The 24,044-nt window shown below is 40.3% G+C and overlaps 1 protein-coding gene across 11 annotated transcripts in view; it reads right to left on the bottom strand.

Moving 5' to 3' along the window:
- PBRM1 (polybromo 1) overlaps nucleotides 1–24,044 on the bottom strand; it is a 114,128-nt gene that overhangs the window by 15,268 nt on the left and 74,816 nt on the right. For all 11 annotated transcript variants that reach the window (XM_044921445.1, XM_044921477.1, XM_044921469.1 and 8 more), the window contains 5 exons: nucleotides 18,015–18,160; nucleotides 14,825–14,982; nucleotides 3,110–3,293; nucleotides 2,132–2,342; nucleotides 1,303–1,504 (listed from right to left, as the gene is read on the bottom strand). In XM_044921445.1, the coding sequence (XP_044777380.1) occupies nucleotides 1,303–1,504; nucleotides 2,132–2,342; nucleotides 3,110–3,293; nucleotides 14,825–14,982; nucleotides 18,015–18,160 (901 nt within the window). The remainder of the gene's footprint in view (nucleotides 1–1,302; nucleotides 1,505–2,131; nucleotides 2,343–3,109; nucleotides 3,294–14,824; nucleotides 14,983–18,014; nucleotides 18,161–24,044) is intronic.

Genomic DNA, 24,044 nt, shown 5'->3' with positions numbered 1-24,044 from the left:
GAGGTTCTTATGGAACTGACTAGGGTTTCTTAAAGAGTGTTCTGCAAATTATTTGTTCTTTACGACATTAAAAGGTATTATATGAATACTTGGTCAAGTTCCAGAAAATGCCAGTTGAAAAAAAACAGGTGTTTACTGTAGGTCTTAAAGACTTTAATATGGGAATATGCACTGTAAGTTTCCAAGAGTCAAAGTGTCTAGAGTACTTTTCAAACTGGTTTTGCCACACAGGTTTTTCTGGCTGAACATCTTGTAGGATTAGGATTCTGCAGAAAATCTTTGGGGAGGTCTGTCAGTTAATTTTATAATTATCAATCAATTGATATAAATGAAAGGAGTAAAATCTTTTTTTTTTTAAATTTCTTTGGAAACACCATAAACTTCAATAAAGGAGGCAGCCTTAATAATTAATTTCTTTATGTTTACTGGAAAATAACGGATTTAGACCCGGCCAAGATAAGTAATGGTTGACCACAGTGGTGAACCACTGAGAGACCGTTCTAAACTGGCAAAATGAACCATTATATACAATTCCAAATGGAAAAATATAGCTCCAAAGGCAAGAGTCCTGCCTAAGCTAATGTTCATTATTCATTTATTAAAGGTATGCCTGACATTAAAAACAAAACAAAACAAAAAAACCCCAAATCTCTCTCACGTACTTGTCCCTAAAGGCTAAGAACCACCAAATCTTCAAACGATAGCTCATGGCCCAAAACGATTTAATTATAGAGTAAAAGGAAAATGAAGGCAATTGAGCTTTATCAGAGACTTCAAGTGCCTTAAAAGTAGCTATGAATGCAGACATAGCACAGGCCAGGACTGGCCTAGGAAACCAAGCGCTTTCAGCCAAGCCTCAGCCTGGAGCTTAAACATGTGGCTTATCAAGAGCCACAATCGATCCTGATTTTGAAAGCCCCCTTTCAGATGAATTTTAACCAAAATTCTAATTTAACATCTTTGTACAATCATTCCCCAGCTCAACACATGTGTGCTTACAGGACTCAATGAAAGAAGAAACCATGCAATTTTTAATAGCAAAATATTGGAGAAATTTTTTGGGAAAAAGAAAAAACAAAACAAAACCCCACCAGGATCAAAGGCCAAGTCAGGGGCACTGCTTGCTCAGTAGGACAAGGCTGGCATTTCAACTGCTGGATGGGAGCATTTGAGACAGTCCCCAACACAAAGTTCATGTGCAAGTGGTAAGAACAAGAGAGTAAAACCTGTCTACGCACGTGCATTCCTGAAAACACCCCCTTGCTTAGAAAGCTGAGACAGTTGCGCCTAGTCTCTATTTACCTTCATATTCTGCTTTCTTGGCTGTCTCAAGGTTTCTCCATTCTGTCCCCACCAGTCGGCTGAGCTCCCCAAAAGAGTAGTCTGGATGCTGGGCCTTAATCACAGCTCTCATCTCACTGCTGAACAGGATGTAGCCACTCATGTTGATTTTCCGTTTGGAGCCTTCCTTCTTTGCACTGCCTTTGGCTGACTTTGGGGTAGACTGTAAGACAGAAAGCTCTTATAGCGCATCAGACATTGCATCTGGTTAACTGCTCAAGGTTTCTGGAAGCCAGGAACATGTGATTCAATAGTTACTATTTTGCAGACACGTTTAATTTATAGCTGGCCATTTCCTTGGTCAAAAGAGTTCTTCCTTGCTGCTTACCATATAAGAAATAAATGAAAGTTTCACTGAATTCCATGACTATAATCTGTAATGGTGACCTCACAATTATGTCTTGGGAAAATTCTGAATCAGAAAAAAATACAAACAGAGATCACCTCCACCCAGATGAGGGTTTACAGGAGGAGAGACGGGAAAGATATGGAGAGTAAAAGCTACAGTAACAGGGTGATGCCACTCCTCACTGCTCTCCTTTAACATAAGGCAGGGAGAGCTTTCTAACTAAACGTGCCATTAAAAACAGTTATCTATGCACATTTCAAAAAGATATGAAATTTAAAATGCTTAGTGGCGTCAAGAAAGAAAAAAAAAATCTGTTTCTTTCTGCAGAATTCCAGGCTGAAGCTCACATATGTGGGGGCTGGATGTCTCCTTCCCTTGGCTTGAGTGGGCTATGAACCAAAGCTGAGAATAAGAGAAGTAACAGGAACTTGTCACCGTCACCTGTGGGGGTGTGTAGGGCATGAGATCCAGCTCACTGGCCAGGGGGGTCTGAAGTTGAGGTAGAGAAGGAGGCTCAATGACCTCACTATCCTCTTCTCCCATCTCTTCAATATCATCATCTCCACCTTCTAACTCAGCAAATTTAGCTTCTAGCAACTGGATCTTCTTTTCCAACAAAGGTGAGGGCTCTTTCTGAGGAACAATTGGTTTTCTGAAAGAAGTGATTAAGTAAGTAAGTAAGTAAGTAAATAAATAAATAAAATCACCAAACACCACTCCAGGACTGATCAGAAAGCAATGCTCTGCCTTAATATTTAGAAAAGACTTCCTGGGGCACCTGGGTGGCTCAGTCGGTTAAGCGTCCAACTCTTGGCTTTGGCTGGGATCGAGCCCTGTGTTGGGCTTTGAGCTCAGTGCAGAGTCTGCTTGTCCCTCTCCTGCTCCTCCCTCTGTTCTCTCTCTCTCAAATAGGTAAATTAAAAAAAGAAAAAAAAGACGTCCTGCAATCTCAATGTATACTCTAAATCAGCAAAGGAAAGAACTTAAATGTATATTTATAAAGTCACACGTACTTATGGATGTTTGTTTTTAAAGGATGGTGCTGAATACCTACAAAAGTACTGGGTCCAAAGTTGGGATCTAGTTGCCCATATAATACAGTGAAAAGAATTTTTGTACTGTGGAACTAGGCAATCTTTTAATAGACAGGCTATAAACCAGAACCAAGGAATTTTGCCTCCATATTACAATTACTGGAGTCTACGTCAAGGGCAGTTACCACATCTCAGCAGATTATGAAGATTTTCCTTTAATTTTTAGCTGAATTAATATTTTCTATTAATGTAATGTAATGTAAATGTATACTGCTCTGGTTTAAGACTTAATAAAAACAAAAAACCACCATGGTCTACACTATTTTGATATCAGTTTTCCTATTAAGAGCTGAAGTGCTCTTTCCTCCTGTTTTTCAAATTTTACCTGAAGTAATAAATCTCATCATCTACCACTTTCGCAGAGAGTGAAAACCTCTTCAGTCCCTTGAATTTCTTCATCTGTTTGTCACTCTCGTTGTAGCGGCTCTCACAAAGCAGAATGTCATTTTCTGGTATTTCAGTTGGTCTGCAGGAGAGGAAGTCCTTGAATGACAACACAGCGCACTTTCCTGAAAGACAAATTGGAGGGAAATTAAAGTAGTAAATTGTGGCCACAGCTAACAATTATTTTAAATTTTTATTATTTTTGAATGAATACATTCACATGATTCAAAAGTCAGATTTAAAAGGTATACACAAGCATAAGGAAGGTGTGCAAATCAACAATTAAAAGTCTAGATAAAAATCCACACAACTGGGTTTTTACAAGCAATGGATTTTTGACAAGGGTGCCAAGACAGTTTGATGGGGGAAAAAGAGTCTCTTTAACAGATAGTGCTGGGACAAGTTCTTTTCCACATGCAAAAGAATGGAGTTGGAATCCTACCTCACACCGTATACAAAATGCAACTCAAAATGGATCAAAGACCCAAACGTAAGAGCTATAACTATAAAACCCTTAGAAGAAAACTTAGGTGTAAATCTTTATGACCTTCTATTAAGCAATGGTTTCACAGATGCGACATCAAAATCACAAGCATTCAAATAAAATAAACTGGACTTCACCGAAATGAAAAACTTTTGTGCTTCAAAGCCCACTCTCAAGAAAGTGAATCGGCAACCCACAGAAGAAATATGTGTAAATCATATCTGTGGTAAAAGTCTGGTATCCAGAACATACAAAGAACTCCAATAGCTCAACAATAACCAGACAACCCAATTATAAAACAAAGGATCTGAATAGACATTTCCCCAAAGAAGACATACAAAGGGACAAGAAGCACATGAAAAAATGCTAAACATCATTAACTGTTAGGGAAATGCAAACTGAACCACAATGAGATACCAGTTCACACCCATTAGGATGGCTATTATATTAAAAAAATAAACCAGAAAATAACAAGTGTGGACAAGGATGTGGAGAAATTGGAACCTTTATACATTGCTGGTGGGAATGTAAAATACTATAACTGCTATGGAAAACAGCTTGGCAGTTTCTCAAAAAGTTAAACAGATTGCTATATAATCCAGCAATTCTACCTCTAGGTAAATAACTAAAAGAACTGAAAATAGGAACTCAATTAGACACTTGCACACCAATGTTCATAGCAACATTATTCACAACAGTCAAAAGGCAGAAACCACCCAAATGGCCATCAACAGACGACTGAATAAACAAAATGTTATATATACATATAATGGAATATTACTCAGCTTTAAAAGGGAATAAAATTCTGATACATGCTACACCCTGGATGAACCTTGAGAAGATTATGCTAAAGTGAAATAAGCTAGACACAAAAGGACAAATACCACATGATTTCACTTATATGAGTTACCTAGAATAGGCAAAATTCAGAGACAGAAAGCAGGACAGATATTACCAGGGGAGAAATGGGTAGTTCCTGCTTGTTGGGCACAGAGTTTCTATTTGGAAGATGAAAAATTCTAGACATGAGTAGTGGTGATGGTTGCACAACATTGTCAAGAGACTTAGCGTCACTGAATTGTACACTTACAAATGGTTAAAATGCTGCATCCTATATTATGTATTTAACACTAAAAAATGGTAGAATATCAGTTACACTGTTTTACATCTAAATTTTGTTGTAAAATAATATATCTTGAGAGGATCACTGCTGGTATTAACATACTGTATTTATTGAAACTAGTTCCCTATTGATGGGTATTTAGGTTGTTTCCAATTTTTTGCTCTCCCATTGAAACAAAACAATGCTGATATAAACAATTTAAGACATCTATCAATTTGCATACGTGTGAGTCTATTTGAGGTATAAATTTCTAGAAGTATAAAAGCTGGGTCAAGAGACTGTACACTTTAATTTTTATTATAGGTATAAACAAATTATCTTCCACAGAGGTCATGTTCATTCATGAATCCGCCACAAAGCAGGTAAATGCCACTTCCCTACATTCTTGTCAACCAGTAACATCGGAATCTTCGACAATTTGGTAGGTAATTTAAAAAAAGAAAAAGAACATCTGGGTACTTTTAACTTGTATCTCTTTAATGGCTAAAGTCAGGCATATTTTCATTTAAGAACCACTAGTAACTTCTGTCTGCTTACCCTTTGCCTATTTTTCTGTTCGATATCGATCTTTTCTAATTGCTTTATATAAGCTCTTCATATATGAAGGAAATGTGATCTATGATATACATTGCAAATATTTTCCCAAAGTTGTCATATATCTTTGTTTCTGCCAGTTTTGGTTATGCAAACATTTTCAACTTTTACACAGTCCAATGTATCTTTTTCTGTATGAGTTCTAGGTTTTATGTCAAAGTTTATCAAAACTTCTTTCCCATCATTTCTTTTGGTATCTTTGCGGTTTCATTTTATGTTCATTTAAATCTGTAACTTACCTGGGAATTTATTCTGAAGTTGATGTGAGGGATGACTACAATTTTATTTTTTTCCAAATGTCTATGCTGTTTCCAAATACCTCTTTAGAGAAAAATCCATCTTTTCCCACTTATCTGGGATGCTACCTTTATCATAAATTAGTTTATACTTGGGTCTACTGCTAAACTTTCTATTCTAGTCAAATAATCTGTTTACTGATATATCATATAAATAATTTTAGTTATTTTTAAAAATAAATTTATTTAAAGTAGGCTCCATGCCCAATGTGGGGCTTGAACTCACGACCCTGAGATCAAGAGTCCCATACTCTACTGATTGAGCTGGCCAGGCACCCCAAATAATTTTAATTATTATGAAGTTACAATGTTTTAATATCTGGTAAGGACAGGCCCTCACCCCCGACTATGCTTTTCAGAATTTTCCTGATTTTTGTTTCTCTTTGACATTATTTAAAAAATCAGTTTAAGTCCCAACTTCCTCACAAGAAAATTCCCATTGGTACATCTCGTAGGATCACATTAAAGATTAACTTAGGGAGAATGAAAACTCTATGATGTTGAGACTTATTATTCAAGTACACAGTATGTTTTTCAATTTGTTCAAGCATTCCTTTTTAAATGCATTAAGAGTGGGACACCTAGGTAGCTCAGTCTGTTAGGTGTCTGCCTTCGGCTTGTGTCACAATCCCAGGGTCCTGGAATCGAGTCCCACATCGGGCTCCTTGCTCGGCAGGGAGCCTGCTTTTCCCTCTCCCTCTGCCTGCCCCTCCCCCTGCTTGTGCTCTCTCTTTCCCTCTGACAAATAAATAAATAAAAATCTTAAAACAAAAACGCAAATGCTTTAGAGCAGCATTTAAAAACTTTATTTATACAGATGGGGCACATATCTTCTTAAATTTATCCCAAGGTATTTTATCTTTTTATTACTATTATTGAATTTTTTTAAAGTGCTATTTATTTAAGCAATCTCTACACCCAATGTGGGGCTCAAACTCACAACCCCAAGATCAAGAGTCGGATATTCTACTGACTGAGCCAGCCAGGTGCCCCTATTACTGAATCTCTTAAGGCAGTTGCTTTGTTATCCATGTTGTACTCAACCATCTTTTTTTTTTTTTTTTAAAGATTTTATTTATTTATTTGACAGAGAGAAAGTGAGAGAGCAAACACAGCAGGGGGAGTGGGAGAGGGAGAAGCAGGCTTCCTGCCGAGCAGGGAGCCTGATGCGGGGCTCGATCCCAGGAGTCTGGGATCATGACCTGAGCTGAAGGCAGACGCTTAACGACTGAGCCACTCAGGCGCCCCTGTACTCAACCATCTTACTTCTCTTATTGTGTGAAGTAATTCCTAGTTAATCCTCCTGAATTATCACATCCTTAATTTCCTCAGTGTAGATTTTGTTTCTTATCTCTAACTATGGTGACTAGTACTTATTTCTAACTATGCTCACTAGTACTTCCACAACATGGTTAAATAAGAGTGATATGGACACCCCTTATTTTGCACTCCTTAACAGGAGTGTTCATAGCTGATAATTTATTAAACATTTACATGCAAAACACCTAAAACATGTAAAAACAGGTCAGAAACATTTCAGAAGCTTAAAATAGCTGTAATTACTATCATTGCCTTAGATTTACACACAAGCACTTGACTTACACAATCCAAAGGCTTTTCAATTCAGAGAAGGCATAGTTACCATTTTCCATAATTCACAGAATGAAAAATAGAGATTTGGAAAGGGTAAAAATTATGCTCACAGCTAAAGAGTATAAAACTGACTTAGTAGCCCTGGCATGGTTGTGGCCTCTCTGTGTCCTGACCTGGGGTTCCTACCAGGCCCTCACAAGACATGGAAAAGATAAAAGCTCAGGAAGCTTTTATTTAATAAAGCATACAAAATTAATAAAAACCTGCTGGACTCTGACTGGAACCATAATGAACTGATACATCAAATAGGGAGAAAAGTGACTTCTTTAAAATACCGAGTCTTCCAGCTATAAACATAATGAATCACTTCATTTATTTAGGTCTTCTTTAATGCCTTTCAATCATTTTCTCATAGGGTTTTTTTGTTTTTTTCCTAAGTAGGTGCCATGCCCAGTGTGGAGCCCAATGTGGGGCTTGAACCCATGACTCTGAGATCAAGATCTGAGCTGAGATCAAGAGTTAGACGCTTAACCGACTGAGCCATTCAGGCGCCCCAACTCACACAGTTTTTTGGTGTGTGTGTGTGTGTGTAGGAGTCTTTTACATTTTTTTTAAAGATTTATTCCTAGGTATTTAATGTAAATGGCATGTTTTTAAAATTCAACTTTCTAATTGCTCTTTGATGATAAACAAACATATAGATAATCTTGATATTTCCATTTATTAATTCTAATAGTTTATCCAAATACCTTTTGGATTTTATATGTACCTAATAATGTCTTTGCAAAACCTGATCTTTTTATTTTTCCTTCCTAATCTTTAAAAGCCTTTTATTCTGGGGGGGGCAGCTGGGTGGCTCACTCAGTTGAACGGCCGACTCTTGATCTTGGCTCAGGTCATGATCTTGGGGTCCTGGGATGGAGTCCCGTGTTGGGCTCCACGCTCAGCAGGGAGTCTGCTTGAGATTCTCTCTCTCCCTCTCCCCCCTCCCCTGCTCATGCTCACTCTAAAATAAATAAATAAAATCTTAAAAAAAAGCCTTTTATTCTGGAGTACCTGGTGGCTCAGTCGGTTGAGCATTGGACTCTTGACTTCTGCTCGCGTCATGGTCTCGGGGTCGTTGGGCTCCTTGCTCAGCGGGGAGTCTGCTGGAGATTTTCTCTTTCCATCTTCTTCTGTCTCCTCCCCCCGCCCCATGCACTCTCTAATAAATAAATCCTTATTTTTAAAAAAAAACACTTTGAGAAAGAGAGAGAGAGAACGAGCATGGGGAGGGGCAGAGGGAGAGTGAGAAGCAAACTCTCCAATGGGCAGAGAGCCTGACATGGGGCTCAATCCCAGGGTCCTGGGATCATTACCTGAGACAAAGGCAGACGCTTAACCAACCGACTGAGCCACCCAGGCGCCCCTAAAATAAATCTTTAAAAAAAATAAATAAAAGCCTTTTATTCTTCCCTTACTAAGAATAGTTTTTCAATTAATACAGCATTTAAAAAAATCTATTATGAAGGAAACAGAACGAGCAAATAAATTGGGAATTGGCATGTTTCAGGAGCTCAGGTTCCTGGGAATTTTATGATCCAAGTGCCTAAGGATGGAGGCAGTTTCTGTCATATGTGGCCCTGTTCATTCCCAAAAGCAACTTCTCCGTGGCTGTTTGATTACCATATAGGTTACCGAAGGCAATGAACAAAAAGCATATGTATAACAGCAAAACAGGACTGTTTCCTAAGTGAAGTATGCCCCCATCAGGTCTGTATTACAGAAGATGAAAATGTTTTACCTCAGCTAATTACCTTTAAAACTTTTGTTTCAGGGAGACAAAGACGAGATTTACATTCAACACTGTGTATAGTTAACACAATAAAACTGTAAATCTTCTAAAGCTTAAACACTTTAAATTATTACTCTCTACAGAAACAAATTAATTAAAAAAAAATCTGCCTCCCTGCATTTGAAAGTCAATATAAAACATAACAAAAACACTTTTTCTTCCTTAGGGGGTGGATACTGAAACACACAAGCTGGGCTAAAATCCCATTTTGTGACCACTAGAGGCATTTCCTTTTGGGGTTTATCTCAAGATGAAGTAACCATGCATCTCACTGTATGGCTGGTGTCCTGCTTAATAATACTGGCACCTCTTTTCACTCTCAAAAGTGTTCCAGCTGGCTGTAAATCAACAATCTAAACACCAGTACAGAAGCAGAAGCGAGAAGACCTAGGTTTTAGTTTTGGTCCAATGTATTAGACATTAACTTCACTTTTCTGAGAATGACAGCATCTTTTGCACAGGGTCATGGTGAAAAATAATCGAGATCCTGGATATGTAGTTTATAAACTACAGAGTGCAACACATTCTCATAGGTATCTATAAAAAGGAATTACTCCAAATGATGTCGGTGAAAACGGTGAAGTAGGGAGAGCCAAGAGTCGTGCTCTCACAGAAACAATGAGAAAAGCCAGCAGAAACTGTCAGAATCAACATTACTGGAACTCTGGAAAACAGCCAAACAACTACGTGAATGCTTAATCAAGAAAAAAGTGACTGCAAGTGGGCAGGTGAGCTTTGTGGCATTTTAACTTACCCTTGCCCACCCCCCTCACCCCCCTCTGGCTCAGCAGCAGTCAGGAAGATGACAGCCCGCACTCCTGGTGGGAGTTTCTGGTGCTGGAGGGAGCAGACCAGCCCTTGTTCTCAAAGAATTTGGTTGCCTGTTTTGACCAACATGGCTGGCTTCCTCAGGGACGAACGCGAAGGGTTTGCCTTTATTCCACCTAACTTGGAATCTCATGATGGCAGAAAAGTGGCTATGGTACTTCTGCTGAAAACACCTGAAGGCAAATGAACCAATGGTGACAGCTGGGACAAAGGTTATCAGTTGGGGCAAACAGTACAAATATGAAAAAGCCTGGCAGAAAAAGCTGGGCAGTGAGATACTTTGGGGAGTAAGAGTTTTGGAAAGCTTCCACATATCCTGGGGAATCTAGAAAGCCAGGCACATGCCATGGGCAGGACGCATGCTCAGAAAAGACCTGAAAGCCCTAAACTCTCACCTCTGGCTGACTGTCAAGCCCTGTGCAAACAGGAAGCAAAGGAAAAGGCAGAGTTGTAAACTTCAGGCTGAGTGATGAAAGTGTGTTCCAACACAGACACAGCCTCGAGCTGCAGAGACCGGGAAATTTTTTTTTTTTTTTTTGATCCAAGCATTTAAGAAAATCTCTATTAAATCAGTAGCTGACCACTAAGCTAACAGATCAGAGACTTCAGTGACCACACACAACAGCAAACAGTTTATTTATTTTTAAATTTTATTTATTTATTTATTTGACAGAGAGAGAGACACAGTGAGAGAGGGAACACAAACAGGGGGAGTGGGGGAGGGAGAAACAGGCTTCCTGCTGAGCAGGGAGCCCGATGTGGGACTTGATCCCAGGACGCTGGGATCATGATCTGAACTGAAGGCAGATGCTTAACGACTAAGCCACCCAGACGTCCCAGCAAACACAGTTTAAAAAACTAGTTTAGAAAAGTCATTAAATGAGCAACTATGACCCCCCAGTAAGCTATAACAATAAAGCCTGAGGAAAGGGGAGAATCCAATTTCCAGAGGTATCACATTATGATATTCAAAATACCCAGTTTTCATAAATAATTATGAGGCCATGCAAAGAAACAGGAAAGTATGGGCCACTCATAGGATAAAAAGAAATGAACAGAAACCATCCCAGGGAAAGCCCAGACACTGGACCTATGAGACAAACACTTTACATCAACTGTCTTAAATATGCTCAGAGAGCTAAAGCAAACCATGGACAAACAACTAAAGGAAATCAGAATGCTGACTCACCAAAGAGAGATTATCAAGAATGAGACAAGAACTGGAAAGCCTAAATAGAAATGCTGGAGCTGAAGGGTGCCTGGGTGGCTCAGTAGGTTAAGCATCTGCCTTCAGCTCAGGTCATGATCCCAGAGACCTGGGGTTGAGCCACCATCAGGCTCCCTGCTCAGCAGGGAGTCTGCTTCTACCTCTCCCTCTGCCCCTCCCCCCATGCTTGTGTGCACTCTCTCTCTCTCAGATGAATAAAATCTTAAAAAGAAAAAAAAAAAACGCTGGAGCTGAAAAGTATAACAGCTAAAATGAAAATCTTCATTAGAAGATTTGAACAGGCAGAAGAACCTGTGAACTCCAAGACAAGCCAACTGAAATGATCAGTCTGAGGAACAGAAAGAAGAAAGAAGAAAGAAACACGAGCAGTCTGTGAAAACTGTGACACACCATTAAGCACACCAACATAGGCCTAACGGGACTCTCAGATGGAGGAGAGAAAGGAGAAGAGAGAATATGTGAAGACAAAAAACTCCCTAAATTTGATGGAAGGCATGACAGAAAAAACTGTCAATAGAGAATTCTATATATAGCAAAAGTACCCTTCAAAAATAGAGGAATCAAGACACTTCTAGATAAACAAAAGACACGAGAGTCTGTTGTTAGTTGACCTGTTCTACAAGAAATACTAAAGGGAGTCCTTCAGGCTGAAATGAAAGGACATCAGATAATGATGTGAAGCCATACAAAGAAATCAAAAAACACCAATAAAGGTAATCCCATATGTAAATATAAAAGCCAATATTGTATTTCCAGTTTCTAATTCTCCTTTTTTTCCTCCTATATGATTTTAAAGACAAATGCATAAAGCGATAATTAGAAATTCATGTCAATGGGGGCACACACAGTATAAAGATATGATTTCTGACAATAACACAAAGGGGGAGGGATGGTGCTCTAGAGGAGCAGAGTTTAATATACGATATAAGCTAAGACAGGGTGCCTAAGTGGCTCAGTTGGTTGAGTGATTGCCTTTGACTCAGGTCATGATCCTGGAGTCCCAGGATCAAGTCCCGCATCGGGCTCCCTGCTCAGCAGGGAGTCTGCTTCTCCCTCTGGCCCTCCCCCGTCTCATGCTCTCTCTCAAATAAATAAATAAAATCTTAAAAAAAAAAAAAAGCAGCAGCTAAGGCAGTACTGATTCAAACTAGACTGCGACAAATTTAAGATGTAATTCCCAGGGTAACCACTAAGAAAAAAAGCAATAAATGATATGGTCACCCTAACAAAGGAGACTTCAGTCTCACCTTTGCTATACTCCCTTTGAGTCTTGTGGCTGGGTTTATCCTAGGGATTAAGGCTTTAGGGCACTTCTTTAGTCTGGATCATGAGTTAAAAGGAAGATAGTCTCTCCTGCAGAAACTTAAGAAGGATTTAATAACCTCACGAGCCTTTGCTCCCTCTCCCCAGGGTGCACCATGTTACAAAGAGGAAAACGTGTTGAACTATCAGCCATTCAGAGAGAGACACGAGAGAGGTAACACATTTACCATATCTAATTCTGAAAAAATTCAAAGCACCAAAACAATGTAGGTAAACTTAGTGATTAAATAAAGTCTAAGTGTAAAATACTTATTTCTTCTTGGCCATAAGCATGGTGGCTGCTTCTTTATAACCATGTGTAATCATTATAAAGCTTGTACCTAGTAACCTTTTGGAAAACTATTCCAAAAGATGGGAAGAGTAGCTGGTTTGCAAGTTTCAGGGCAAGAAGAAACACAACAGCTGAAAACAATGACAGTCTGTGATGCATATAACTACATTTGAGAAGCAGAGTGCATGTGAACACTCAGGAGGATGACTGAACAGAAACCATAACATGAGCCCTGCACATTTCTGGATCAGGGACAATAACATTACTAGGGTTAAGAGTCCAAAGGAAACCGTAGAAGTCTTTTAACTCCTCCCCCTGCTTCCTACCTTATTCTTACATATTCTCCATTCTCCAGCCACAGTGATTCCTCCAGTGCATGTGCTGGCTCACACCACCTCTCTACTCATAACCAGGACTTCCTATCTGCTCCAAACTCAATCTCAGCACAGTCTAGTAGACCTACTGTGACTGTTTGCCCAGCCACCAGCTCTCTTCCTGTGTCTCAAACATGCCCAGATACTATGCCTTAAGGGCTTTGCATTTCACATTTGCTGTGCGTAAAAGGAGTAAAATCTCAGATCCGGGTATACCTTGGAGATACTGTGGGTTCAGTTCCTGATCACCTCAATAAAGTGAGTATCACAATAAAATAAGTCAAATGATTTTTTGGTTTCCCACTGTATATAAAAGTTATGTTTATACCACACTGCAGTCCATTAAGTGTGCAATAGCATTATGTCTAAAAAACAATGTACATACTACAGTTAAAAAACACTTTTTCTTGCTAAAAAATACTAACCATCATCTGAGCTTTCAGTGAGTTGTAATTTTTTTTTTTAAGTAAACGCTACATCCAACTAGGACCTGAACTCAAAACCCTGAGATCAAGAGTTGTATGTTCTACTGACTGAGCCAGCCAGGTGTCCCCATCTTTTTGCTGGTGGAGGGTCTTGTCTGGATGATGATGGCTGCTGACTGATCAGGATGGTGGTTGCCAAAGGCTGGGGTGGCTGTGGCAATTTCTTAAAATAAGACAGCAGTTGCAACATCGATTGACTCTTCCTTTCACAAATGGTTTCTCTGTAGTATGTGATGCTGTTTGGATAGGATTTTACCCATAGGTGAACTTCTTTCAAACTTGGGAGTCAATCCTCTCAAATCCTGCTGGTGCTTTAACAACTAATTTACGTGATACTTGAAATCTTTTTTGTCATTTTAACAACCTTCACAGCAATTTTACCATGAGGAGGTTCCTTACCAAGAAACCACTGTCTTTGCTCATCCATAAAAAGCAATTCCTCAGCTATTAAAGTTTTATCATGAGATTGCAGCATCTCAAATATAATAGTAATAAAGTCTGAAATATTGTAAGAATTACCAAAATGTGACAGAGACATGAAGTGAGCAAATGCTGTTGGAAAAATGGCACCAACAGACTTGCTTGACGCAGGATTGCCACAAACCTTCAATTTGTTAAAAAACAGCATCTGTGAAGTGCAATAAAGCAATAAAACAAGGCATGCCTGTATTCGGATGGTTTTCCTCCTCACTGCCTTCAGGGCTCTGCTAACGTCACCTATCAGAAAGGCTTTTGGGGCTCCTGGGTGGCTCAGTTGGTTGGGCGACTGCCTTCGGCTCAGGTCATGGTCCTGGAGTCCCGGGATCGAGTCCCGCATAGGGCTCCCTGCTCAGCAGGGAGTCTGCTTCTCCCTCTGACCCTCCTCCCTCTTATGCTGTCTGTCTCTCATTCTCTCTCTCGCAAATAAATAAAATCTTAAAAAAAAAAAAAAAAAGGCTTTTGGTGACCACATTACCTAAAACAAGACCTCCCCTCAACATTACTCTCTGTCCTCCTTCTCTTCCTTATTCTCATTCATAGCTCTAATTACTACCTGATGTCCTATAGACTTAATTTATTTACTGACTCCCCAACCTCTGCTCCATTGTTAAGTCTCTAAGACAGCAGAGACTCTGGTCTGTTGATTGCTGTATACCTAGCACCTAAACCAGTGCCTAACACAGGAGTATTCAATCAATTGTTGTAGAATGGATGTGATTAAATGAAAAGGCATAAATACATACCCAGAATACATGTCATGGGGCAGGTTTCTTCCAGATTACTCAGAAACACTTCTTTTTTGTAGAACATTTTTGTGGGCTCATGTTCCGTCTCTTCTGGGTGAATGAAGATGGGGCCATAAAAATATGCGGCTCCATCTCGGACCCATACCTTTTCAATTCTTGGGGGAAAAATGGAGAAATTCCATTAAAACAGAATTCTGATCGGTTTCTTTCTTTTTTTTTTTTTTTTAATTTATTTGACAGAGAGAGACACAGCGAGAGAGGGAACACAAGCAGGGGAAGTGGGAGAGGGAGAAGCAGGCTTCCCGCCGAGCAGGGAGCCTGATGCGGGGCTCGATCCCAGGACCCTGGGATCATGACCTGAGCCAAAGGCAGACGCTTAACGACTGAGCCACCCAGGCGCCCCTGATCGGTTTCATTCTTGAAGAATTAATCTATCAGAAATTCTCTTAACCAAAAACTTAATGATATTTACTACTTAGAGGAGTTTTGTTGACTATTTTGACAATAAGACCATTTCCCTTTCCCCCCCTTTGAGCACAGGAGAAGACATTTGGAAAGGGAAGACACTGGCTATTCATCTGAGGGAAAAAACACACAATACCAAGGCATATGACTTAATAGTTTCAGCTAACCTCCAGGTTTTTTTCTCCCTGAAATCCTCATGATGAAAACAAAAAACAAAACTAAGCATCTGTCATCGGACTCACTAGCCGAATAAACACACAAACCATCCATATTTGGGGTCAGCTCACATTGAGTCACAGATATTCCTTTAAGGCAATGGTTCATGACTTTTTGAGTGTCAAGGTATAATAAATAACCCTTCACCCATTGAGAATCTGATGAGAGCCAGATACTATCTCCCTAGACAAAAATAAAAATGCGTATCTGACTGCTCTGTGTTAGGTATTATACAATTCCTCATAACCACCCCCAGCAAGTTGGGATAATTAATGTCCCCATTGTCTTGTGGTTCCTGACATGAAGCAACATCCTCATCTCAGTTCATGGTTAACTCCACCCTTTCAGTTCCTTAGGCCAACACACAGAAGTCACCCTTGACTCCTTTCTCTCTCTCTCTCTCTCTCTCTCTCGGACCCCACATCCCATTTATCAGGAATCCTATTAATTCAACCTTTCACAACAGGATCTGACTGCTGGCCTGAGCCAGCAATCATTATTGCCTGGATTATTGCAACAGCCTCCTAGCAGATCTCCTTGCTTCTCTTTGACCCTTTAAGTCTTATTTTTCTTCCTTTTTAAAAATATTTTACTTATTTATTTGACAGAGAGAGACACAGCAAGAGAGGGAACACAAGCAGGGGGAGTGAGAGAGGGAGAAGCAGGCTTCCCGCCGAGCAGGGAGCCCGATGCGGGGTTCGATCCCAGGACCCTGGGATCATGACCTGAGCTGAAGGCAGACGCCCAATGACTGAGCCACCCAGGCGCCCCTCTTTTCTTTTTTTAAAGATTTTATTTATTTGTCAGAGAGAGAGAGAGAGATAGAGAGCACAAGCAGGGGGAGTGGCAGAGGGAGAGAGAGAAGCAGGCTCCCCGCTGAGCAAAGAGCCCGATGCGGGACTGGATCCCAGGACCCTGGGATCATGACCTGAGCTGAAGGCAGATGCTTAACTGACTGAGCCACCCAAGTGCCCCAACCCTTTAGTCTATTCTCAGCAATCAGAAGGCAGAGCAATCCTGCTAAGAACTAATTCAGATATCACATCTATGCCTAAAAGAACCCAATGGGGGCGCCTGGTGGCTCAGTAGGTTAAGCGTCTGCCTTCGGCTCAGGTCCTGATCCCAGGGTCCTGGGATCGAGTCCCCCATTGGGCTCCCTGCTCAGCGGGGAGTCTGCTTCTCCCTCTGCCTGCCTCTCCCCCTGCTTGTGCTCTCTCTCTCAAATACAAAAATAAAATCTTTAAAATAAATAAAAGAAAGAAAGAAAAGAATCCAGTGGTACTCCCTTTAATTCAGTAAAAGCCCACGTGCCGACAATGGTCCCTGAGGTCCACCAGAGTGGCACTGTGTGCTGTGGCCCTCATAACCTAACTCAATGCACTGCTCACTTCCCCGGCAACAAACCGTCCAAATCTGGACATGCCAGGCACGCTTCTCTCTCAGGTCTTCATACTGGCTGTTCTTGCTTCCTGGAAAGCTTTCTCTCTGAATATTCACATTCCTCACTCCCTCAGTTTCTTCAAGTGTTAGCTCAACTATCAGCTCTCAGTGAGGCCTATATACACCACCCTACTTAAACTTCTGCACCTCCTCACTTTGACTGTGCACTCCTGATTCCCCAAACTCTGATCGATTTTTTTCACAGCACATATCATGACCTAATGTTCTGTACCCTTTACTTATTTGCAATGTTTATTGTTTGTGTTCCCACTGCAACAAAGATCCATGGGACTAAGGATATTTGTCTGTTTTATTCACTAATGTATCCTCACAGCCTGGCAAATACTAGGTTTGTAATAAATGATTACTGAATGAAGAAAAAATGGAATGAGGAAACTGGAGCTCAGAAAAGTCAATCATTTGCCTAAGGACATGCAGCTAGCAGAGCTGGAACTCACGCCAAGACCCACAACTCTTAATCACTACCCTCTACTGCCCAGTCCCATACCTGACTCCTTCATTGCCGTTTTATGCCATGCAACCATACTTTCATTCATGTACTTGTTCAACAAATATCTGAGCCCTTACCATGTTTCATGCATCGTGCTTGGAGCAGGGAATACAAAAGTAAGCAAAAGGACAGGGCCCCTCCTCTCAGGGCATTTGCAGTCCGGTATGGAAACCCAACAGTAAAATAACCTGATACGTGCTCTGAGAGTAATGAGGAGACCTAATCCAGTCTGCAGGGGACAGGAAAGGCTTCCTTAAGGAAGTGCTATCTCAAATTTAAGCTAAAGGAGTTCATCATGTGAGGTAGGCAGGGAGATTTCTGGGTTGAGAATTCAGTAAATGGTAGGAGAAGAAAAGAAAACTTCACAGGAAGGATTTAAAGAAGGAAGTGTGGCTAGAGACCAAAGCAGGGCAAGTGTGTGTGAGGAAGCTGGAGAAGTTACAGGATTGTGGGGAGGATGATGACGACTTTGACTTCATCCTAAAGAGTGATGAATTTCTACCCGCTCCAAATCTCTCAGACCCAACTGCATCCTCCCTGCTTCAGTACACCCACCTGCCCACGCGAGGGCGCACCAGGCCATGGGACTTGATGAAGACACAATCGCCAACCTTTAGCCACATGTCATTGTAATGGAGCTGCTCAAAGTAGTGGCAACCTGGTTCACCATTTGACATTTCCACAGGGACATCTTCTTTCTCCTGTGGTAAAGGAAACTGGTTGAAGATGGGCAGCTGACAATCAAGGCGTAGACAGAAGAGGTTAAGAAAATGCTGACTTTCCTTCATATTAACTTAAAATAAAAAATAACTATAAGCAGAAATTTTGATGAAGGTCGGGGACAAGACTGGGGTACTGAAACCAAACTAAGTCTTATTAAATATTGTATTTATTTTAAATTTATACTTAAGTTTCATAAACTGTTACCACCCCCCACACACACACACCCCATTCCCATAGCCTTCGGGGGAGGTGGGGGAGAGAAGCACCACAGAGGACACATCAGCATTCAGGAGCAGCCTCACTCACACACTGCTATGGAGGATAAGGTGCAAATTCTGCGCAAGCTTCCTCTTCATTACATTTACTGATCTCTCAATTTCTTAACATTAACAACTGATGGTTTTAAAAGATAATTAAAAAAAAATAAAAATAAAACTGTTATCATTTTGATTTATTCTGGAATGGAAAGAAATAGTATAGCCTCTGTGACATAAACACATACACTCTGTCTCTGAATAAATTACAAGGTCTGTCACCTCCTGGCTGCTGTGACACTGGGCAAATGACCTGACCTCTTAGGCCATCTGTAAAAGGAAGGCAGAGTGCACCCATCAGATGGAGCTGTTAGGAAGAAGCTCCAATGACACACTCCACAGTTAAATATGCAGAACAATGCCTGACTTATAAAAAGCACTTGAACACCCATTCGTTATTGTTGTTTTATAGTTTTGGCAAAAAAAGAAAGAAAAAGAAAAAGAAAAAGGGGCGCCTGGGTGGCTCAGTCGGCTAAGGGTCTGCCTTCTGCTCAGGTGATGATCGCAGGGTCCTGAGCTCCGTGTTGGATTCTGTGCTCAGTGGGGAGTCTGCTTCTCCCTCTGCCTCTGTCCCTCCCCCTGCTCCTGCAAGTGCTCTCAAATAAATAAAATCTTTAAAAAAAAAAAAAAAAGAAAGAAAAAAAGACAGTTCTGATCTGATGCAGAAAATGGGCACACCATGAGGTGTTTTAAACATATTAACTCCAAAACACATAAAAGCTGAGGAAATTCCAGAACCCCAATATTTTCTACTCCATCTCCCTGAGAATATCTGAAACTTCAAACCAAAAAAAAGAAAAATCTCCTTCAGAAGGTCCAAACATTTGTTTTGATCTGACTTCAAATGTGATATATAAATGGTCTCCTGGAAAATCCTTAAGAACGAGCGAGGTCACACATATAATGGGTGAAGGGAATTTGCAGGAATGGGAACTTAGCCCCTGAAATTAAGAATAACTTTTTCTGGGCACCTGGGTGGCTCAGCTGTTTAAGCATCTGCCTTTGGCTCAGGTCATGATCCCGGGGTCCTGGGACTGAGCCCCACATCGGGCTCCCTGCTCAGCGGGGAATCTGCTTCTCCCTCTCCCTCTGCTCCCCCAACTTGTGTGCGCGCACGCTCTGTGTCAAATAATAAAATCTTAAAAAAAAAAAAAAAAGAGTAACTTTTTCCTTTAGGAACAGATTCTGTTCTGAAGTTCTTTCTTTTTTTAAAGTAATCTCTCCGCCTTGAGAATGAGAGCTGCATGCTCTACCTGCTGAAGGTATTCTTTTAAAAAGTTCCAGGAAGGACTTGTTTCAGCCAGGCAGTATTAAAATAAAGATAAGAGACAAAAGAAAAAAAAAAAACCCAAAACAAAACGAGTGCACAGAGAGGACCCTGGAGACTTATGAATTCTAATAAGAAATCTGCGTTAATTCTCATGTTTGCTTCCATTGGTATTTCTTATTCTTTCAAAATTCTCTATGATTCCCAGGAATATTGGTGAAATGTAAAAAATATCATGTTCTTTCCCAAGCTCCCTTTCTCTTGTAACACTGTTAGGACACTAAAATGTGTTTCTTTTCTAAGACACGAGAAAGTCGATTTTTTCCAGTTTTTACATTAATAATTTAAAAGCTTTATCTTTTTTGACTATATAAAAGAAGTATATCTGTGGGCAACAATTCAAACATTAGAGCATGTAAAACTTAAAGGCAATCTTCTGTGATCCAACCCCAGAGATAAACACCTGGTTCAGCACACAGCAATTCTCCACACTGCTTTTACAGTCGTGTATGTAAACATACAGTTTTTTTTTTTAAATGTTTTATTTATTCATGAGAGTCAGAGAGAGAGAGGGAGAAGCAGGTTCCCTGCCTAGCAGGAAGCCCGATGTGGGGCTCGATCCCAGGACCCTGGGATCATGACCTGAGCCGAAGGCAGATGCTTAACCATCTGAGCCACCCAGGCGCCCCAGTTTTGGTTTTTTTGAATAATAATGGAACCACATCCCATTCTGCCACCTGTTAATTATGAGCATGCTCTTACCACGTGACTTGGACAACTTTCCATGTGCCCTATATATAGACCTACCTCACTGTGCTTACTGGCCACAGAGTTTGCATGCTATGGATGTCTGACAATTTCCTCAACTCCTATTCATGGGCATTTGGGTCTGGCCAAGGGTTTTTGCTTTTACAAATAACACTGATGCCGTCCCTTGTGGAGAACCCTTTGGTGCACCTGAATATTGAGTTGGACCACATTTTCTGGTATCAAATGGCCAAGTCAAGGGGAATGCCACGGATGGGAAAGAAGTGTCCTTCCCCACACCCACACCAGGTGTTATCAGTATTAGCAATTCAAAACTCTTGCCAACCTGTCAGGCTTTTAAAAACTATTAGATTAGGACGCCTGGGTGGCTCAGTTGGTTAAGCGACTGCCTTCGGCTCAGGTCATGATCCTGGAGTCCCTGGATCGAGTCCCGCATCGGGCTCCCTGCTCGGCAGGGAGTCTACTTCTCCCTCTCCCACTCCCCGTTTGTGTTCCCTCTCTCGCTGTGTCTTTCTCTGTCACATAAATAAAATCTTTAAAAAAAAAAAAAACAACTATTAGATTAACACATTTTCTAACTTTTTTGGGCTGTCTTCCCTCTATAAATGATCTATTTGGTCCTTTGCCTATTTTTCCAGTGTTACTTTTTCCCTAGATTTCTAAGAGCTTTTTGCATTAAAAAATGGTAGACTTTTCCCCCACTTTAATGGCTACTGGATTTTATATCATGTATAGAAAGGACCCATTCCAAGCTTATAAATAAAGAATATAGGTAAATAATAGTAAATCTGCTTACGTTAGCAACAAGTACTCTGTTTCTTTCGTTTTGTTTTTGGGTTTTTTTTGGTATTATTACTTTTTGGAATATGAAGTGCAAGAGTTCAGGTGGCTATTTTCCTCCTCCTTTTTTTTCTTTTTCAATGGCTACCAGTTTTTCCAGTATCATTTGATTCCATCCTCTCCTGCTGATTTAAAATACTACCTTTATATTCTGGATTTTAATTGTGAAAAGCCGATTCCTTCCACTGACTGGAATACCTCAATTTTTTTTTTTTTTAATTTATTTATTTGAGAGAGCGAGAATGAGAGACAGCATGAGAGGGAGGAGGGTCAGAGGGAGAAGCAGACTCCCTGCCGAGCAGGGAGCCCGATGCGGGACTCGATCCTGGGACTCCAGGATCATGACCTGAGCCGAAGGCAGTCGCTTAACCAACTGAGCCACCCAGGCGCCCCATGGAATACCTCAATTTTTAATAAATATAAAATATATAGGGGCTCCAGGCTGGCTCAGTTGGAAGAGCATGCAACTCTTGATCTTGGGGTCATGAGTTCAAGCCCCATGGTGGATGTAGAGATTACTTAAATAAATAAAATATATATATATATATATATATATATATATATATATATAAATACAATAACATCTGGCAGGACAAAGCACTTTGATTACTATTTTCCCCCTTCTTTTCCTGTGACTGTCACATGTTTATTCTTTCATGAGAAAGCCAGAAAAATTCTGTCAAGTTCTTTTTATTTTTCTTCCAAGATTTTATTTATTTGAGAGAGAGAGCAAGCGAGTGTGCATGAGTAGGGGGAAGGGGCAGAGGGGGAGGGAGAAGCAGACTCCCTGCTGAGTAGGGAGCCCAATGCTCCATCCCAGGACCCTGAGATCATGACCTGAACTGGAGTCAGACATTTAACCAACTGAGACACCCAGGCACCCCATTTTGTCAAGTTCTGAAAACAGTTTATCCAAGTCTTTTATGTCCTTGAGTTAGACTGTTTCTCTTTCCATAGGTTCCAAATATTCCTTTCAAGGTTATTTCTTAATGTATTTTGTTGTTAAGGTGAATCAGTTTCTTTCTACATGATTTTCCTAATAGTTGCTAAAGTATATTCAACATTTTTAAGATTTTATTTATTTATTTTACAGAAAGAGTGAGACAGAGACAGAGCATGAGCAGGGAGCCTGATGCTGGGCTTGATCCCAGCACCCTGGGATCATGACCCGAGCAGAAGGCAGACGCTTAACCGACTGAGCCACCCAGGCGCCCTCAACATTTTCATCTTACTTTCAGAAGTCTTGTGAATTACTGTTTTGTTTATATAAGAAAGCTACTGACTCGTATATGGATTTTGAAATTCCTATTTGTTGAATTGTTTTTCAAACCTTTAGTTAATTGCTCCCCCATGATCTGCAAAAAAGGTTTTATCACTTTACTGTCATTATTTTTACTACTTTTGTCTTCATTGGCTACTTTCAGAAAAATATAGGTAATAGTAGAGCAAGCAGGCTTTAGGCATGAGAAACAAATATAACTTTAAAAAATCACTTTGAGGAAATATCTGTCTAAAGACTTAAATAAATGAAGACAGTTACTGTACTTTATCAAATAATTTATCCTTTGATCTATTAATATAATGAAGTGTATTGCTGAATTTTCCTAATTTTGACCAACCCCTGCATTTCTAGAATGAACTCCCACCTACTTGGTCATATTGTTCTTTTTTTTTTTTTTTAATATTTTATTTACTTTTTTTTTTTAAAGATTGTATTTATTTATTTGACAGAGAGAGACGCAGAGAGAGCGGGAACACAAGCAGGGGGAGTGGGAGAGGGAGAAACAGGCTTCCCGCTGAGCAGGGAGCCCGATGCGGGGCTCGATCCCAGGACTCTGGGATCATGACCTGAGCCGAAGGCAGACGCTTAACAACTGAGCCACCCAGGCGCCCCTTTATTTTATTTACTTATTTGACAAAGAGAGAGCGAGCGAGAAAGGGAACACAAGCAGGGGCAGAGGGAGAGGGAGAAGCAGGCTTCCCGCTGAGCAGGGAGTCTGCTTCTCCCTCTGACCCTCCCCCCTCTCATGTGCTCTCTCTCTCATTCTCTGTCAAATAAATAAATAAAATCTTAAAAAATAAATAAATAGGGCGCCTGGGTGGCTCAGTTGGTTAAGCAACTGCCTTCGGCTCAGGTCATGATCCTGGAGTCCCTGGATTGAGTCCCGCATCAGGCTCCCTGCTCGACAGGGAGTCTGCTTCTCCCTCTGACCCTCCCCCCTCTCATGCTCTCTCTCTCTCAGTCTCTCTCTCAAATAAATAAATAAAATCTTTAAAATAAATAAATAAATAAATATTTGATTTCACTTATAAAAAATACATTTTCTCTAAGTATTTTCTGCATCAATATTCATCAGTTAGACTGAACTGTAGCTTTTCTGTTTTAATTTTGTCAGGCTTTGGAATTAAGATTATTCTCATTTTGTAAGATAAATTGGGAAGTTTTCTTTGTTCTCCATGCTTTGAAATAATTTAAACAGTATTATAATTATAGGTCTCTTAAAGGGTTAAAAGAATTCACCCACAGAATTATCTGACCTGAGTACTCTGTGATTAGCTCTCAGAACATTTTTTAAAAATTCCTTCTTGCTGTTGTCCACTTACGTGTTACATCTCTTCTTGATTCTTCAGTAATTTATAGTGTCCTAGAAAATTATTCATTTTGTTCAGGCT

Source organism: Neomonachus schauinslandi, chromosome 1 (assembly GCF_002201575.2).
Source record: "Neomonachus schauinslandi chromosome 1, ASM220157v2, whole genome shotgun sequence".
In the NCBI taxonomy this organism is placed as follows: Eukaryota; Metazoa; Chordata; class Mammalia; order Carnivora; family Phocidae; genus Neomonachus; species Neomonachus schauinslandi.
This window is presented reverse-complemented; position numbering and strand designations above follow the sequence as displayed.